Source organism: Megalobrama amblycephala, linkage group LG21 (genome assembly GCF_018812025.1).
Source record: "Megalobrama amblycephala isolate DHTTF-2021 linkage group LG21, ASM1881202v1, whole genome shotgun sequence".
Taxonomy (NCBI): Eukaryota; Metazoa; Chordata; class Actinopteri; order Cypriniformes; family Xenocyprididae; genus Megalobrama; species Megalobrama amblycephala.
The window spans coordinates 18,516,517-18,537,092 of NC_063064.1; the positions used below are offsets into that span (position 1 = coordinate 18,516,517).

Genomic DNA, 20,576 nt, shown 5'->3' on the forward strand with positions numbered 1-20,576 from the left:
AGCATGATATATAGGAGAATATGAAGCTTATACTCAAGGAAATATATGAAATTATGATGGCTTCTAATATAAATCAATCAGATCTTTATAACAGTATAGCACACTACTTGCATAAAATGCATATAAACATCAGTTGTTACTCTGTATCAACCTATAATAAGTTTTAAAATGATGAATGCTTAGTTTAAATGCTTAGTTTTATGATCAATGCTCTGTAGGGGGCAAAAACAAATAAGCGTTCTTCAAAAGCCTGATGAATCTATATTTGATACTCACAACAATTTTCACAACAACAAAAATGTGAACAATGACCTTAAGGGGTATGTTTTTAGAATTATACTAAAAGGCCTTTTACTTGCTAAAAAAAAGTATAAACTACCAATCAGACTAGAGAAGACATCTAGAAGATTGTGTACAACAGGTTTTTCAGCATATTGGTAATTTATAGACCTTAGAAATTTGCATATTAAATCCAGATACATTAGGCTTTTATAGGGTTAAGCCCTGTGAAGAGCACAGCAATTGGAAGGGGAGAGAAGTGTGGCAGGTTGGGGCAGAAAGTCACTCAACTTTTCTTAAAGGTCAGATGTGTATATGGACACCCTTGCATGGATGGACTTGTGGCTGCATGCAAAGTCCATAAACAAATCATTAGCAACAAATGACAAACAAGTTTTTCCTTGTAATGAAACACCAAAGCGCAGCGTATAGAATATCAATCTGGAACACACTCATGCATGTACAGACATGTGTAATGCTGCCCATGAATTCAGCAATGCAACTTACATTCTAATGATCATAATGACCTCTGAACACATTTGGTTGCGACTAACAAAAGACCAAGTCGTCTAAACACAACAATGATTCTGCCCAGGACATGTTCAAGTATTTCATCTAATAAAAGGTGCACTAACAGCCTTGACAAGAATTAGCAATCACTGTCAGTCTTCATCGTACATCTGCTCATCAGATAACATGAATAACAAAACATCATCATTTAGACGCTCTTTCAGAAAAGACAAGAAATGGATGAGTCAGAGGAGACACTTCTAATGTCTGGTTCTCAAGGACGGGAAGCTCATTACACAGTCGAGCTAATACATGAATATGAATACGTCTCTAGTCATAATGGTTCTTAAAGAGGACCTATTATGCTTTCTTACATTTTCAACATTCTTTAGTATGTAATGTTGCTGTTTGAGCATGAAAAAAGTCGGCAAAGTTACAAAGCACAAAGTTTACTCCAAAGGGAGTTTTTCTCTATACCAGTAAGTTTCTGAACTCCCTGAAATGTCTCAATTGTAGTCTTGAGTTTTCTTCTTGGAACATACACGTCACAATATTCCTCATTTAAATAATTCCTGCCCAAGGCATAAGCAAAAAAAGTGGGGGCCTAGTCGAGTAGTCCTAGCAGTGTATTGAAACTCGCAGTTATGGTAAGGGGCGTGACATTTCCGAAACACACTAGGTCCAGCTGACCAATCAGAGCACTTAGTGCTTTTTGGAAGGAGGGGCTTCACAGAAACTAAACAAAGAGTAATTGACAGGCTGGGAAGAGAGGAGCTGCAATAATGTAACATGAAATATAATGGGTTTTTTTTTACATTCAAGCATGAAAACCTACTCCAGAGTCCCAAAAACAAAACCAAGACTTTGTAAAAAAAAAAAAAAAAAAAAGTGCGTAATATGGCATCTTTAAAGGGATAGTTCACCCAAAAATGAAAATTCTGTCATCATTTACTCCCCCTCAAGTTGTTCCAAACCTGTATAAACGTCTTTGTTTTGCTGTACACAAACAAAGATACTTGGAAGAATGTTTGTAACCAAGCAAATCTCACGCCCCTTTGACAACCATAGTAGGAAAAAAGATACTATGGTAGTCAATGGAGGGCAAAATTTGCTTGGTTACAAACATTCTTCCAAATATCTTCCTTTGTGTTCAGCAAAACAACTATCCCTTTAAACTTGAAGAGTGTAATTTCTGCACTACCAGCTTAACCCATTGAAATTTCTTTCAACCAATGGAATTGCTTTGGGGCTCTAGGGCGGACCGAACTGTTCATGAAACCGTTACCATCATAGACATAAGTATTGGTTTTTCAAATGACAATAAAATTGTGAACTCAAAACTGTATTTGCACTGCTGTTACTGGTGTTATACATCTAATGCAAAACTGATGGGGGTGGATACATGTTGCCATGGTATTTTAAAAACACACAGTGGTAAGTGTGACACAGTTCAGTAATGACTTAAGACATTGGCAGCACAAAACACTTCAAACAACCTTGTGAATGACAGTCGCAGTATGATTCTCTTTTGAAATTTTAAATAATTAGTCATTTAGCAGATACTGTTTTTCCTCAAACCCTAAAACTTTACAGGTATCAGTCCAGATCTTTATACACATAGTCAAAATCAAGAAGCATTTCTGAGAAGATAGAGAGACAGTGAGTTTGTGGGATTTACCTGATGGTGGGTTGGCCGAGGCCCCGTCACAAACTGGTGAAGATTGGTGAAGACGGTTTGAGGTCATCAGGAGCGACAAAAGAAGAGAAAGAATAGAGAGACAGTGAGGATAACAGATGATCCACCTTGGATGACTTTGCATTTCCATTACAACTGAAACAAGAGTAGTGTAGCAGGGTTGTGTAACATGTCAGCAGAGCAGGTGGTCCAATTGCCTGGTCTTAAATCTTAATTATTTTTTGGTCTAAAAGATATAGATATACTAGGTGTATATGACTTTCTTCTTTCAGCTCTTCCCAGCTTTGTAATGGCATTGAATAGTGTCCAAGTTTTTGAAGCTCCAAAAAAGCGCATCCATCCATCATATAAGTAATCCATACGACTCCAGTGGGTTAATCAAGGCCTACTAATTGATGGGTTTTTGTAAGAAAAATGTCCATATTTAAAACTTTATAAACTATAATCACTAGCTTTCCGCAACGACCATAAAGCGTTCATGAAAGCCAGTGATTATAGTTTATAAAGTTTTATATGGATGCGCTTTTTGGAGCCTCAAAAACATGGACACTATTCAATGACATTACAAAGCTAGGAAGAGTAAGGATATTATTTAATATAACTCTGATTCTATTCGTCTGAAAGAAGAAAGTCATATACATCTAGGATGGCTTGAGGGTGAGTAAATTATGGGATAATTTTAATTTTTGGGTGAACTATTCCTTTAAATTAATGATCGAAGTTGGTTTGAAACACAAACTCAGTAAGTTCAACAACCTCAGGAGCACACTTTTATACATTTTTATAAATATTCTTTTATATTAAAGAGGCAAGCAGACTATGCATGGTACATGGAATACACTACCATTCAAAAGTTCGGGGTCAGTAAAAAAAATTTTTTTTAATTCATACTTTTATTCAGCAAGGATGCATTAAATTATTATTTTAAACTTTCTATTCAACAAAGAAACATGGAAAAATCTATGGTTTCCAAAAAAATATTGAGCAGCAGAATTTTCAGCATTCCTAATAAGAAGAAATGTTTTTTTGAGCAGCAAATCAGCATATTAGAATATTTTGAGTAATGCTTGCTAAAAATTCAGCTTTGCCATCACAGAAATAATTCACATTTTAAAAAGTATTAAAATAAAAAACTAATTGAAATTGTAATAATATTTCACAATATTACTGTTTTTACTGTATTTTTGATCAAATATATGCAGCTTTGATGAGCTTAAGAAACTTCTTTAAAAAACAAATTGGAAAATCCTACCAACCCCAAACTTTTGAACAATAGTATAAATAAAATCTTATATTGCATTATGAGAAACGAGAAGTTATATCATGATAATGGAAATTCAAACTAAAAAGTTTTATTATTTACATAATCATTTAACAATGATTTAATTATTAATAATAACATTAATATTTCTGATAATCCCCAATGTTACAAGTTAAAGGTATTTCATCTATAATTGTTTTTTAATTTTTCAATGCATTATAAATATCACTGGATGTGCCATGTTTGAAGCTGTAGAAAAATAGCTGATATATATGATATTAATGTAGTTGTGGCGTTGCTTGGCAACCATAAACTGTGTTTATACCAGACATAAAGGTTGCAGCACTAAAACTGTTTCATTATTAGCAACCAAGGTGTCTACACTGAAAAGGTATATTTGCTGGACAAGTTGCAGAGTAGGCTATAGGTTTTTGTGCTTGGTGTCAAATAAAAAAAATCTATCTAAAAAGATTTTCTACTAATTGAAACATTCCTACCACTGGAGGAACATCATATCACTCTGACCTACTACATATTAACATGCCAAGAAGACATATTTGTAATTATTGCATCAAGACATCATCATGGGGGCCACAAAAATTGTGGAGAGCAGTTCTTACCGGCCGACTTTGTGGCTGTACGTTCATTGGTTGCGTCTGTGGCGAGTACACCAGGGGGGCAGAGCCTGGATTCTGAGCTGGGTTATATTGAGGCTAAGGAGTGAATCAGAGACAGCCAAAAAGTTAGGCAACTTCCCTTTTGAAGCTCGATGTATAGTTTTCAATCAGAGCATAGGATACAAAAAAAGAGATTATCATTAACTGTGTGAGTGTGTGCACATTGACTTAATTTCTTTGTCAGACAAAACCCAGATGAATACATTACCCTCTAATCAATCCACAGCAACAGTGTGTATATAAAGTGTCTGTTGAGTGTGTATATATCTGTCCTGTGTGTGTGTGTGTGTGTGTGTGTGTGTGTGTGTGTGTGTGTGTGTGTGTGAGAAAGTCGTGGGATCATTACAGCACCTGTGTCGGCTGGAAACACTATTTATAAAATAGCGACAGTGTTCCTTCAGGCTGGTGGTAACCATGGTGAGGAGAGCGGTGCAAAAATCACTCATAACACAAACCCTCGGCACTCTGTATTGTGCGTATGTGTGTGTGTGTGCGAAAACATCAGACATCTAAATGTAATACACAAGTCTAAATGTCACAGTTAATTCAGACCCAACAAAGGCAAAGAACAAACATAATTTCTGGTACAAATCAAGGTGACCTAGAAAAACATAGCAACACCAAAATATAATAAGTTCTCCTCTGTCTTAAAGGGGTAATGAATTGAGAAATCAAATTTGCCTTGATCTTTTGACATAAGAGGTCATTGTACTAAAATATCCTGTAAGTTTCAGAACTCAAAACTCCCTTGTTAGTCCAAAAACATCTTTTATTGAAACCAAGCTGCCCAAAGGACTCGTTTTGGATTTTTTCACATTATTGCGTAATAGTAATACGAAAGACCGTCTCTGCAGAAGATCAACGCCTACTTCTACATCATTGCCTCTTTAGCCCCACCCACCAATTCACACATGTCATGCAGTAGTAAATACGACACAAACACATTACTCAAGCAACAAAACAATAGAGATGCCTCTGAGGATTACAAGACATTTTGCAGTGCCAATTGTGATCATAACATTAAGAAAGCATGGATGAACTTTATTTCTAAGAACTTTAGTTCTAGATCGCATCAGTAAGACAATGTTTGTTTGTTTGCTTCATTTTGCTTCAGAGACTGAAAAAAGATGATGCACTGACGACTATACTGGATCCGACAACAATGTCGCAACACACAAAAGTGTGACTGTGACGAGCAGGGCGGGGCGAGAGCCGTGAGGTAACGGCGCGACGCCAGTGACGCCAGTGATAACAAGCGTCAGCTGCGCGTTGCACCGGTCTCGTATCTCTCACGGAGGAGCTCTGGAAGCACAAAAACACGGAGCGATGACAGTGAAGGATGAGAGAGGACCAGGCCTGGACTTTATGTTATGTTTTATTATGTTTGTCTGGCCGGCAGTCGTTTTGTTGTGTGTTTATTTGATATATTAAAGTGTTCAGCGTTCGCCGGTTCCCGCCGCCTCCTTCCCATATATACGAACTGTGTTACAGTGACAAACAGTGTTTTCACCATGTATCACTATTGATTTGTTTATTACAGATCATTTGATATGTACTACTGAGTATTTATACTGTAGCACCACAGTCAAACTGTGAATAGTTCTGATAGCTGCTGTTTTTTCCTTTGCTCCGGCATTTAATGGGTAACGCTGCTTTTGTTATTGTTTGATCAATGCCATTTGCTGTAATCCTGAATAAAAACTTCAGTTTTTTCATAAGTATAACATTACAACATGTTTCTACAACATGTATAGCATTTTATTTAAAGGTGCCATCGAATTGAAAATTGAATTTACCTCAGCATAGTTGAATAACAAGAGTTCAGTACATGGAAATGACATACAGTGAGTCTCAAACTCCATTGTTTCCTCCTTCTTATATAAATCTCATTTGTTTAAAAGACCTCCGAAGAACAGGCGAATCTCAACATAACACCAACTGTTATGTAACAGTCGGGGTGTACGCCCCCAATATTTGCATATGCCAGCCCATGTTCCCAACATTATGAAAGACATTAGACAAGGGCAGAACGTCTGGATGTGCACAGCTGAATCATCAGACTAGGTAAGCAAGCAAGGACAACAGCGAAAAAAGGCAGATGGAGCAATAATAACTGACATGATCCATGATTACATGATATTTTTAGTGATATTTGTAAATTGTCTTTCTAAATGTTTCGTTAGCATGTTGCTAATGTACTGTTAAATGTGGTTAAAGTTACCATCGTTTCTTACTGTATTCACGGAGACAAGAGCCGTCACTTTTTTCATTTTTAAACACTTGCAGTCTGTATAATGCATAAACACAACTTCATTCTTTATAAATCTCTCCAACAGTGTAGCATTAGCCATTAGCCATGGAGCACTATCAAACTCATTCAGAATCAAATGTAAACATCCAAATAAATACCATACTTACGCAATTAGACATGCCTTGTAAAGATCCATTTTGAGGGTTATATTAGCTGTGTGAACTTTGTTTATGCAATGATAGAGTCGAGAGCTCGGGAGGGGGCGGAGAGCGCAAGCAATTAAAGGGGCCGCAGCCTGAATCGGCGCATTTCTAATTATGCCTCAAAATAGGCAGTTAAAAAAATTAATACAAAAAAAATCTATGGGGTATTTTGAGCTGCAACTTCACAGACACATTCAGGGGACACCTTAGACTTATATTACATCTTGTAAAAAAACGTTCGATGGCACCTTTAAAACACGACACTGCAAAAGACAATGTATACGATTTTCACTTCATCGAAAAGGATGAACGATGAATAGCCTATGTGAACGACAGTGCGACAAACGATAGTACTTATTTATTTATACACAGAACACTGCAATTTATCCAGTCAACTGCAACTGTGGTAACTCAGTACTTAAACTTAATTTGCCACAACCAAGACTTATAAAGCATATGTATATGCATATGTTTCAAATATGTAACTGGATATTTTTTAACATCGGAAGTTTTCAAAACAATTCCACACGTGTAATGGCGGGGACATTGAAATTATTTTAATATGCAAACCTGTCACCCAATCATAGCAGTGGGCGTTTACTTCCAAATCTTGAATGCGGCACGCCCATCAAAACGGAGTATTTGAAAGAGAGGGTCAAAAACAGGATAGAAAATAGCTTATTACTTCTAAATTAGGATGTTTTTTATGTAAAAATCTTGATAACATTATCAGTGGACCTCAGAGAACATTCTAAAATGAGAAGGAAAAAAAAAAAAAAAAAAAAATGCAGTTCACCCCTTTAACAGATAAAATAGCCAGTAATTAACCAAACAATTGTGTAGACAGAGAAAGAAGACAGACAGATGCGGATGTGGACATGCTGAGGGTGTTGGTACTTACCCCTCCGCCTGTCTCCCAGCCCTTGAGGAAGCGGTACGAGGGGCCGGCAGGGACTGATACCTGAGAGAGGGCTGGGGACGTGGCATGGCCGGGAGGGGTGCCTGCCAGGTTTGGGTGGGTTTTGCTGAGGTCATGACCTGGGTACGGAGGACCAGGGTGTCTGGATACCTGTGGAATGACCACAAACAACATTAACACACAGTTTCACATAGCTCCTTTTAGTTAATGCCTGCTACAGACTGAGAGATTTCGGCAATCCTGTAAGATCATTACAAATCACATCGTATGACATGGATCTATTAAACTTGGGTATGACATGCATGTAGAATGTATGACACCTATTGAATCGTAGTCTACAGCACAACTTAGTTGGTACAGAAGAATAAAACGTCATCAGCATGTGCTAGTGGTAAACAAGTAGAGCAAGTTGAATCGCACTTTGCCAATTACAGTTTTTATGTGTGCTGAAAAAAAGAGGAGGAAGCAAAAGAGGAGAATATGGACATGGTCATGGCTAGTGAAAAGAGGCTAACTTGGCATGCCAATTTTTTAAATGGAGCTTGAAGTAAGTAGTTTTAAGTTTTAGCGCCATGGCGCGTTGATCAATACACTATTTCATGTTGCATTTTTATTGGCTAGTCAGTAGATATATGTCGTAGCAGCAAACACACTGTAAGACGATCATGCTAAATTTCTGACACTGTCAGAAAATTATCCCAGGCTATCTTTGGTTGCAAGACCATGACAACGGCCGTCTTTGAACCTGTCTCACTGTACAACGTAGGACCATCGTTTAGGAGCCACGACCACAGAAATCACCACGATTGGTCATCTTTCATCTGGGACAGCCCCAAATTGTACAGTGTGTACCGGGCATAAAGGGGATACGTGTCGAGTTCAGAAATTCTTGCTATTAGCGACACCAGTGGCCATTAAGTGAACTGCAGCCAGCAACGTGCACACGTAACGTACAAGAGTCTGTACGTGATTCAATGCCCTGATATACTCACGGCAAAGTTGTTTTTCTTTTTTTGGAAGTTGGAAATACCTTTGCAGTGGTATACTGTTAAAGAACATCCCAATACCGTCCACACTGCTGAGAGTGACAGTTAGATGAAAATGAAAATATATGCAGCTTGCTTTTCTTTTAATAGCGTACAAAATAATTGACAATTCTAGGGGTATACGTTTCTATCTGTCGCAATTTAATTATTCTTTTTTAGGTGAACTACTGTTATGGCACACAAATCTTGCTGAGAAACATATATAGCTAGATAAGACAAATAAAGGCATCTGTATCATCTGCTTATAATAATAATAATGTTAAAAGTACTCACAGTAAGTATGTACAACGGGACCACACACTTTCGCATACTTAGAGTACGTTTCTGGCCTTAGGGATTGTCTATGTATATACGTTATAGTGCTGTATAATGACTAAGTGTACATGTGTGTGTGATCACTCACACTGTAGACGGCCGTCACCCCAGAGTGGGCGGGAAACATGCGTTCCTCCAGTGATAGCGCTGCTCGAGGGATCCTGGGAAGGGTAATGTTAGAGAAAATCTCTAATAGGTTTAAAATGTCAACCTTAGAAACTAAGAAGATCATGAAACATGAAATAATAATGGTGCAGACTCTTTCACACCAATTAATATTACTGTCCACTTCCTCCAATGACTTGCATTTGGGGCAAAGGTTTAAGAAAGTTAACACAAACACATTTTCTCCCTCCCTTCACTAAAATGTCCAGTACACCCCATACCTCAACCAGCCAGGAAGATGTCAGACAGAAATCCTGACATGGAATTCCAAATATTTGAGAAATGGATCGCTGCACTTTTGGTTACAATGCCTGTTCTAACACGTTAAAAAACGGGAAAATATAAAATTTAAGCTGCAAAATTCCTTTCTTAAAATAAGAACACTGTTACTTGACAGCCAAAAATGTCCCATGATCTAAAATTCATTTATAATGATAACCTGAACATGTTCAGGTTGCAGGTGGCAAGTTATAAAAAGACATGGGAGTCATTTGAATTGAAAAAATTTATGGTATCAGCATTATTTTAGCTACAGTTACTGTACATTCACACATCACTCAGCCGGTCTTCTTTAAAGGAAGTTCTAAAGCAGGAGAATTTATAATAAATTCTGCACTGTCATACCTGCCTGAGGTATTCTGTGACACAAACGATGGGGCCGCTCAGAACAGATAAACACATATAGCGAAAAAGATGGATGTGACAGAAAAAGAGAAAGAAAAGAGCAGGAACCGGCTCTGGCGGTTATTGTATCTGTGTCCGTAAGTGAGAGATGAGCAGATCACATGGTTTCGGGGAAAGTAGAGGAGGTCTGGCTTTCCTCCTTCATGCGCTTCATGCACTCATGAACACTTTTTAGACTTTCGGTGAAATCCTGCCTTCCGATTTGCACTCTCTTTCCCATTCTCCCCCCCTCCTACCTCTCTGGCCTTCTGCCAATCTAAACTCTGAGAAAAAAGGGGGATGGGGAAGTAAGAGCTGGGAAAAAACAGCCGGGAAGAGAGGTATAATGTGTGGCGAGAGGTTTTCCTTCACTCGAAACAACCTAAAATGAGCGCACGCATGCATTCTCACATGCACTCACATAGTGAATCCGACTTTGGAAACCTATATTCCAGGTCATCAAGGACACATCCAAGATCAGAGTTCAGAGGGGTGCACCTGAGGAATGCAGCTTGGGGGACGGCCTGCGAGGCTATTTGATCAGGTTAAAACTGACAGCTGACACTCGCTAGACTCTGGCAGGACACAAGGCACGACTTACTGGAATTACAGGCTGATCTGATTCCTGTGTTCACAGTTTGGCACTCCATTGCATAACCAAATCCCTTTGCATGGTCATGAAGGTGTTTCGATGGCACGACACACAAGTGTGTGCCCACAGGTGTGGAGAATTTGAGAAGAATTTACAAATTTTCCAAAAGCACTGATTTAAAAAAAGTTCTTGAGACACTGAGAGTTGTTAACAAGCATCTCTTCTGAAAATATCCTATTAGTGCCATGGTCTCTGAAGAGTTATGGTCCTTTAATCTCTAAATATTGTATCTTTAATTACTGCCAGTAGAACGAGTACAGAGAATGTCAAAGGATGAGATGGCAAAACTGTGTAGCCTTAAACTTTCATAGTAGCTTATAGTAAATCCAATTAGGCACCATATGGAGTGATAGAGAGAAAGGAACTGTGGAAAGAAAGAAAGAAAGAAAGAAAGAAAGAAAGAAAGAAAGAAAGAAAGAAAGAACCAAAAAAGAAAGAAATTAAAGTAAAAGAAGGAGAGAAGGAGGTGAGTAAACAATTGAAAGAAGGAAAATAAAGGAAGGAAATGATGGAGTGAAAGAAGTAGAAAGTTATGAAAGAAATATGGGAGGAAGGAATGACAAAAGTATAAGAAGGAAATAAAAAAGGAAGGAAGGAAATGAAAAAGGGAATAAAGGAAATGAAGAAAACGAAGGAGGAAAAAAGAAAAGGAGAGGAAAAGGAAGGAAAAAAGAGAAGTTAGATAAACCAGAAGTAGATTGTCTACGTGGCAGGCAGAGGGTCTACAGCTGAGGGCGCGAGAGGGAGAGAGAAAGAGAGAGACTCAAAAGAGATTTATTCCTTGCTACGTGATCCTCAGGTCAGACTGTACTATAAAGGCGCAGTATGATTTTTTTGGATTGTTTTCTATGATCACATCTCATATTATGGCCAAGACGCATAGCTGACTTTTCGTAAAATGAGGATCTGAACCCTACGGCCCTCATCTGGAGATATATATTATATTTATATATAGATAGATATTACTCTTTGAAGAATACCGTCACTGACCATATATAAAATTCATGAAATGCAGTCCATGTACACAGTACTGCAGCAAGACTGCGGCCAACACCACAACTCTGACTGTTGAGAGATCACAGAAAGTGACTCACAGGTAAAGCGTCATTGTTTGGTGCTTAATATGGAAAACCAACTAGAATTAAGACACTAGCAGTTTGATCCTCCCTAAAAGTGTCAACACTCTGCTTTTGTGGTGCTATCAAAACATTGCTGTTTGTTTAAAAGTGGACTTACTAGAATTTCAAATACACTGTTTGGAAGTTAGTCGGGCGACACCAACAATAGTGCTTCCCACAGGTTTGAAATATACTTGCGGTGGTAGCCGGGCAAAAAATCCTCCTATTACCCACGGCACAAAAATGGTCTACTACATGTGACAAACAAATAATGTGGGATTTTTAACAGTATTTTTATTTATTGAAATTTTTTTTATTACATAACATATTACATTTAATTGCATACTAATATTATGCATTGTAAATTATGCAAAATTACAGCATTTAAATGGTTCTCCTTTTCCTATGTTCTCCTTGTTGTCATATAGTGTCTCTCTCAGCGAATGGGACACAGATTTTACTAGTAAAATTTATAAAATGAATAATATATGTGTCAAATAATGTTCTTAGTGTTTTCTTCCTGTGGGGGAGACTACAATAATTTACTATGAATTAAATGAAAATCAAATTAAATACAATTTATTGTGTAATCAAAATACCAATAATGCCCAAAAAAAAAAAAAAAACTTAGCGTGTGACTTTTAATTATAAACAAGCCCGAAATACACCAGGACTCTTATTTTGAAATGTCTGTACTATTGCAGGCTGATCCTTCAGATTCTTACAATCGTCTAAAACATTTTATATAAAGGCCATAAAGTAGACATTGTAATAATTCATCAACTTGAGTTCATTAGCAATCGCTTGGCATAAATCTGTGCTTTTCATTGATTGAGAATCACTTTGAAGCAGTCTGAAGCGCTGTTGCGCGAGCTTGTAGAAAGCGCAACAGCGCCCCCTTGTGACTTTGCAAAATGCAGCGCCTATGGGAATGTTAGCGGGAGTAAACAGTTCTGACGCACACATAACGAGCAGGTACGAAACGACTAGTTAATCGATCGCGGATGGTTTCATTATCTTGCGCGGATATAAAAGTATAAGAGGATAAAAATAATAAAAGCAAAAATGTGTCTCTGAATATACTTGGGCGGCCGTTATTATATGTGGGCGGCCCGCCCAAGTAAAGTCTATGTGTGGGAAGCACTGAAACGTGTAACCAATAAGCATTTGGGGGATGTATGACGGTCGAGGAGAGTAAAAGAGCAAGAGGGAGATTTGAAAATAAGAGAAAAAAAACCTGCAGAACGAGAGATGGGACAATACAAAAGAACTCAAAAGAATATCACCGGAATGAAGGTTTATGACTGGGCAAGCGCTTTAGGACCCGCGTTTATATTAGAAAAGCTTTCCAGCGCTGGAAAGAGCTAAGTGGGAAGGCCTGAAAACAGATGTGGAGGCTGCTTTGATCCTGCTTGTCATGTTAGTAACACCGTTTTGATTGTCTGGAGCTGCTGTGCTGTTTGCGACTAACAACGAACGCTTTGTATTTACGCTTGTGTACTGTACGTTCATTTTTTGTGCTTCCTTGTCATTCGTTCATCAACTGCAATTTCTTTTTCGTGAAGCATTTTGTTGTGCGTCAGCTGTGATAAACAGACAGTTTTGTTACACTCGCATTGCGTGTGTAACAGTGGCCAGATATAGTGTGAGTTTTGCAGTTAAACCACTGCACACTGACGATCGCTAGAGAATGCAGTGTTTAGTAGGGCTGGATAAAAAAATACTGATTTCTCGATTTTAATCGATTCTCATTTTTACGAACCGATATCAATTCTTAAATCCCAAGAATCGATTAATCTAGTCTGTTTACAGTTGATGAATGAGCAGAATATGTAGCACCTCCCATCCAAAAAAAATACATATATATCTAAATAATCTTTGTGCTTTGTTACTTTTCATATGAAGCAAAGTCTCAGATTTCGAATGACGTCCATCTTATTATGAGATTCAAAAAATAAATATTGTTTTGGCGCTGTTAAATGTGACGTGACAGATCGCTGTAGCGCCTCAGTTAAAGAGAAGCGACAGCATGAGCGCATGTGAACATCCTCTCCTCCGCTTTAATACCAGTTACAGCGCGAAAAATAAACACGACTAAACATCTGAAGGTATGTTAAAATATACAGTACAACTTACCGAAATCCGTATCATACCTCGTGTATTAGCTCAATCAGTGTTTCAACCTCAGAAAGACGTCAATGAAACAGCTTGTAAACAACGTCACGTAGGGCTGGGCGACATATCGCATGCGATTGTCACGCGCATTTCGTCAGTAAAGCCGGTTCCCTGATCACCGCGAAATCGCCATCACCTGCTTTCAAATGAAGCGGCATTTAATAGACAGAGCCGTAGTTCACTGACAAGCTACGCAATATCGCGTTCATTATCGAAGGCGGTTCATCTGCGATAATGAACGCAATATTGCCGCTCCATTTGAAAGCAGGTGATGGCGATTTCGCGGTAATCAGGGAACCGGCTTTAGTGACGAAATGCGCGTGACAATCGCATGCGATATATCGCCCAGCCCTAATGTCACGTAACGTCACATTTACCTCAGAAAAAAATATTCAGTGACCATAAACTCATTAGACAGCTAGAAAACTCTAGAGAGCAGCATTCTGATAAATATAGCTATGCACTATTACATATTCATTATAATATTCTTCAATATTTAATGCATGTTTTAATAAATCAGTTATGACATCCAGGATTTAAATGTTTATATTTAAAAAAAAAACAACTGGAGTAGAAATATGATTATGTAATTCTAAACTTTATTTATTATAAAAAAAAAACATAATTGTGTAATTTAAGTGTTTGTATATAAATAAGTTTATTGTAACCTTCAATATTATTACAGTAGTACCAACTGACTCCCGTGTGGCATTAGTTGACAGATTTTTTTCCTCTAGAAAATTTGCCATGTACTGTAACTGAAATACTACATTGAAAATAATCGATATCGAATCGAAATCGTAATCGAATCCAAATCGCAAGCATGTGAATAGAAATCATGAAAATTGTGTCAATACTCAGCCCTAGTGTTTAGCGTCATTGTAAGTGCACAATAATGCACCTTAACAGGAAAATGGCTGCTGAAAATCCAGATTAGCCATCACAGGAACAAATTACATTCTAAAATATATTAAAATAATAATATTACTGTGTTCACTGTATTTTGATCAAATAAATGCAGCCTTGATGAGCACAAGAAACCTTTTTTTTTTAATGACCAGTTATGCATATCATTTCTGCATCAAGTGGAATCGCAAAAATGTTTTCAAACAGGTTTCCCAGTAGTCGCGCCCAAAACTCACTACGTTGTCTGAGCCAGAAGTTGACATGTCAAATGACTCAAACAGTGCAATGTTTTCCGAGCATCACAGAGCAAGCCATAGCTTCCTAGTAGTTATCTCTGATGCATTTAACTGAGATTGGATAAAAGAAAGTGACCCACTTCACCTTCAAGAATGAGAGTTCCTTTTCCTGACAAGCATTTAGGGCTGATTGTACAGTTTGCGAAGGAGATGAAAAAGTGAAAAAGCAGGTGACAATATGTGTTGGAACTAAGAAAGGGGTTGCGTTGAGAGGTTTGGGGTTGCGGCAGGCGGTGTGTGTTAGACTCTCTTTGACCTAGGCAATTGTTGGCAGGCGGTGGGAAGCCTCACACTCTGAATGCTAAGCAGCGCTGCCATTGTCTGAGGGGTGCAGGGCCAGTCGCATATGTTACCCGTCGCTCTGGCAACCACTCCCTCCAACACCCCAACCCCCCCTCCGCCTTACACACAAGCTCTCAACACAGCATCATCACCAAAGGCACGTCCCGCGAGCAGGAATCCCATCCACTGGGGTGATTTTCTCTGTGACATTAAGCATTACAGTGACTTCTGAGCACAGGAAGAGATCGTAATTGCGATTTATGCAATCGTGAACACTCTGGAAGACACCGATATCCATCAAGTGATGTAATCATCGCTATTCCACATAAGTGTAACCATGTGTGCACAAAATAGTTCATTTTTACAGCCACATGTTTTTGCTGAGGTTTGTGGTCAATGCCGATCACTAGCTGAACAGCTAGGGCTGATATAATACGATTTCCAATAACAAAGTAATAACAAATAATTTTAGGAATTATAAAACCTTTGTCATAGAGAACTAAAGTCTGAAATTGATTGGGAAGATATCAATGAGATCAAAGCTGAGATCACTAGGTGATGGATGTGGCATGACATGCCAATGAAAAATACCCTACTTAAGGCCCGTTCACACAGAGGATGATAACAATAACAATAAAGATATAGTTATAGTTTTAAATATCTTAATATAAATAAATAGAGTTCACACCACAACTATAATGATAACAGCACAGAAAAACATTATCTACTAACAAATTTTTCCAGCTGATGAACGATAAAAACATTAACAGCCAATCAAAATCCATCATGAGCATTTAAAGCGACAGATGACAGAACTGCAGAACGCGCATAGAAAAAACAGAATGATATCATCTGTTGGTGTGGACGCTAATATAGTTATTATCATTACACCATGTCTACACCGGACACGAGTGTCGCGACGCAATGAATCAAAAAACAGTAGAACCCATTATAATCAGTGATATTGTCTACACAGGATGCGGCGCGACGTGACAACAAATTCCCGACAGCAAATGGATTATATAGTCTGCTGGTGTGGACGCTAATATAGTTATTATCATTAAACTGTCACGTCAAAAGACAGAAGAACCCATTATAGTCAGTGATACTGTCTACACTAGATGCGGCGTGACGCAACAACAAATTCCCGACAGTGAACGGATTATCCGTTCTATTTCTAACGTAGTCCAAGTGCTTTGGAACGATCGGTTTGTCGTGTTCAGTGCAGACAGCTTTTAGCTGTTGCGATGCGACAAGTCGCCGAGTATGGCCCTGTATCACGTCATAAAGAGCGGAATTCCTTGTATGGGCACTTCTCCTGATAAGCATGCGCACACATCTCCCAGAGCGAGAGCACGGCCATCAAAGTGCTTTGTTTGGGTTACAGAAGCCAAGAGTGTTTTTGGTTGTGAGGGAAAGATAACCTTTTTCAGCTTCCCAAAATAACCCAGAGTTAAGGGAACAGTGGATGCAGTTTGCTTTTCCGGGGCAGCAACGGAGTTGTGCGTGTATGTTTGTTTGTTCCTGCTTTGGTGTTTTGTAAAAGATCGCAGGCGGGGAGTAAAACGGCATCAAATGTCTGTTTTTTGGGCAATCGGTGCGCAAGTGCATATAATATAAACAACACAAATGTTTTTGTTCCATTTTTATTTATAATGATGTCGCAGATTGCAGACGATCGCTACGCGGAAGCTGTGCCTGCTCCTGACTCTTTAGCTCCGCCCACGGGCAAGGCTACAGTCGGTACAGTGTATCTATCTTTTATAAATATGATAAAACTTTTCGGAGATATGAAGGATGCAATACTACTCTATAGGTACTCAAGATTAACATGAGATTGACGGAAACCATGTCTGTTATATACGTTTTAAAGCCGCGCACACACTTAACGATTGTAAGGCCGATTATGAATGTAAATTGATACTTATGACTGATCGTGCTCAAACGCGTCCAGTCAGAGCCAGTTGCTTTCAGTCTGCGATTACAGTCGGTGTTCAAATTCCATGTGTAAGTATATAAATCTGCTTCAGTCGCAGGAAACAATCGCTGTATGTTGAGCACAGTCTTAGAATGTTTTAGCTAGTCGTTAAATGTGTGCCCGGCTTAATGTTATGAAACGACGAGAATACCTTTTGTGTGCAAAAACAACAACTTTATTCAACAATTTTTTCTTTTCCCTGTCAGTCTCCTACGCTGTTGACACAGTAAATCCAGCGCAGCGCTTCCGTGTTCTACATCAGAATGGCAACTCATTATTGGCCGACACGCGTCATGCTGCTCACATGTACAGCGTCGGCCAATAATGAGTCGCCATTCTGATGTAGAACACGGAAGCACTGCACTGGATTTACTACGTCAACATCATAGGAGATTGACACAGAAGAGAAGAAATTGTTGAATAAAGTAATTGAACCAAGGTTGAACCACTGTAGTCACATGGACTATTTTAACGATGTCTTTACTACATTTCTGGACCTCAAAAGGTGCAATGACGTTGCTGCCTATGTGGTTCAGAAACCCTCGGATTTCATCAAAAATATCTTAACTTGTGTTGCGAAGATGAACAAAGGTCTTACGGGATTGGAATGACATGAGGGTGAGTGACAGAAATTTCCTTTTTGGGTGAACTAACCCTTTAATTTACAGCTACCTTTATCTCCTTTTTGCCATTGACTTTCATTGTATGGACAAAACCAGTAAAAAATATCTTCTTTTGTGTTCCACAGAAGAAATAAAGTCATTGGAATGACATGAGGGGGAGTTTTAGGAACTATCCCTTTAAAACTATTTGTTTGGTGACACTAGTTGCACAAAAACGACACTTCACCTTTAAATCTTCCTCAGCAAATCATAGCTCAGACTTGGAGAACAACAGAAATTCTCAAAGAGCTCAAGAGGGTGACCCAGATTTGCAGTACGCCTATTGCTCAATTACTTAACTCGACTGTGTCTAAACAGCCCTTACTTGACAGATTACTCCACGTCACAACAAATCAGGCACAGATTCCTATAATACATTTATCCTGACCCACACTAGGGAAACATGACTTTCATGTGACGTGATTTACTTTCGAAATCAGACTAGAATGACGTAGCCTCATATCTGTTAATGTTTTCTATTCAGTTGTGAAAAAATGTCTCGGTAGGTGATAACAGTAAATCAGCTTGAAATGTGAGTAGCCTCTTGATTTTTTTACAATTATTGTAATTTGTAAGAAATAATTGTGCAACATTTAATGTATGAATGTCAAAGAATTAGGCTAAACAGTAAGATTGGCATGTGTAAACAAATAACACTAGAACTTTTCTCAAAACCTTTTTTTTGTAACTAATTTTAACCAGCTTATCCCAAAGTGATATTAGTGCATTTATGAATTCCCCTTAAGTTCATACAGGTGCCTTCACAGAAGTTATTTGTCTGGCAGATGGATAAAAAGGCAAATAAATAAATAAAAATACACTTGCAGTTGAGCTTGTTTGGCTCAGGCAAATAAAAAAATCATTCACAACAGCACAGCAACTTCCTAGTCCCACCCTAGCAACCAGCAACAACACCCAAGCAACCGTACATATGCCATTCTGGTCTCTTTTGACTGAGGCCTTTAAGAGAAAAAGCATTTGATCACAAAATTAGAAAATGCAGCAGGTAAAACACGATTCTGACTGATCTGAAATTGTTATGGACCCACTGGACAAAGCTGGGATTGTCAAGTTCAACGAACAAAGCAAGTGGCAAGAGGGCCAACAAACAACAACAGATACCAAACAAGTAAATCCTTTCGATGAAATCGATGAACACCCCGCTCACCCCTGGCAACGGTTGCTATATTATATTAATATGAACAAATGCAATCTTATATTAGTAATTTCGTCATCACAACCAGTTACATATGAATGTAAACAAATAACAAGTCAGGTGATGCGATTACAAAGCAAAATTCGCACTCGTTTGCCCATTAATCTGTGTGGGACACAAGGGGCTTTGTTATTAGTAAAGGATACTGGGTAGGCGGCACGGCTGACGGCGGAGGAGCGTTCTGGACTCCCGGTGGTAACGACACGGAGGTCAGCGCTGCGCGGAGCTGCGTTGGCGGAGCCGGTCCGGTAACATGTCCACTAACAGATACAGCGGCCGGTTTCACAACCCCTTTCGGTGGCAAACTCATTGCAGAAATTTAAACCAAAACAAAAAATACGCAGCTAAAAACGGTCGCACGTTCCAACGATATCTGGCCGTCTCTTCTCTCTACGAAGGCCGGGACGTGTGTATATCCTTATGCCATGGATTTCATTCAAATCTGGCTGTTAGTAACAAAAATGTCATTTTATCTTTGAAATAGGGGGTTGTAGCTGCTCTATGCATGGGGACGACAGAGGGGTTGTATCCCCCTCCAGCCACCCTGGATCTCCCCGGTTGAATTGTTCTTCGCCTCCTCAGATGGCCGTCTCCGGGTTTGTTTGCTCCGCTTTGCGTTGTAACATCACAATAACGAGTCGCATTATAGGAATTTCTCATAAAGATGGGAGACTTCGCTCAACATGGCGTTGTTGCGGCTGCTTCCAGCAGTCCGGCTGGAAGAACGGCTCGGTAAACGTCGGGTAAATTCGGAGATGCTCGGGTTCACCTTACGTCACACCGTAGTGACTGGAAGAACGACTCATTTTCAATGAACCGAATCGGTTCATTTAAACAGTTCGTTTTCAAAGATGCGGTTCATAAAACGACTCAGGGATTATTTTACGTCGTGACGCAATTACGTTTTCACGCCGTTCCTGACAACGTGGAATCTCAAATAAATATTTGATATATTTTTACCCAGCTGTATTCTTTTTCTGATTTTTATATTATTACCCACCGGAACTTTTTATGTAGGCCTACTTATTTTTCCATTTACATTAAACAAGACTAGACTTCAGTACGTATCTTGAATGAAAAAAAAGTTTGTGTGTTGATACAACTGTAAAATAATCAAGTCATAAACATATTTTCAGTACATTTTATTTGTAATATTTCAGCCAGTCGGCTACTAAATTAACTTTCTGCCACATCAGTCAAATTCGAAATAGGTCCTTGGTTCGAGTTGTTGACTCCACAACCGCTCGAAACGATTCAGTTCGATTTGTGAATGACTCGTTCAGGCAAAATCTAAAAAGAACGATTC

General features: G+C 38.7%; 1 protein-coding gene across 3 annotated transcripts in view; it reads right to left on the minus strand.

The window, feature by feature from the left end:
• Positions 1–20,075, minus strand: part of eif4g3a (eukaryotic translation initiation factor 4 gamma, 3a) — a 61,480-nt gene extending 41,405 nt beyond the window's left edge. For all 3 annotated transcript variants that reach the window (XM_048172597.1, XM_048172596.1, XM_048172595.1), the window contains exons 1-5: positions 19,417–20,075; positions 9,246–9,318; positions 7,779–7,946; positions 4,367–4,459; positions 2,468–2,500 (exon numbers count right to left, since the gene is read on the minus strand). In XM_048172597.1, the coding sequence (XP_048028554.1) occupies positions 2,468–2,500; positions 4,367–4,459; positions 7,779–7,946; positions 9,246–9,318; positions 19,417–19,580 (531 nt within the window). In that variant the 5' untranslated portion in view covers positions 19,581–20,075. The remainder of the gene's footprint in view (positions 1–2,467; positions 2,501–4,366; positions 4,460–7,778; positions 7,947–9,245; positions 9,319–19,416) is intronic.
• Between the last annotated feature and the right edge of the window lie 501 nt (positions 20,076–20,576).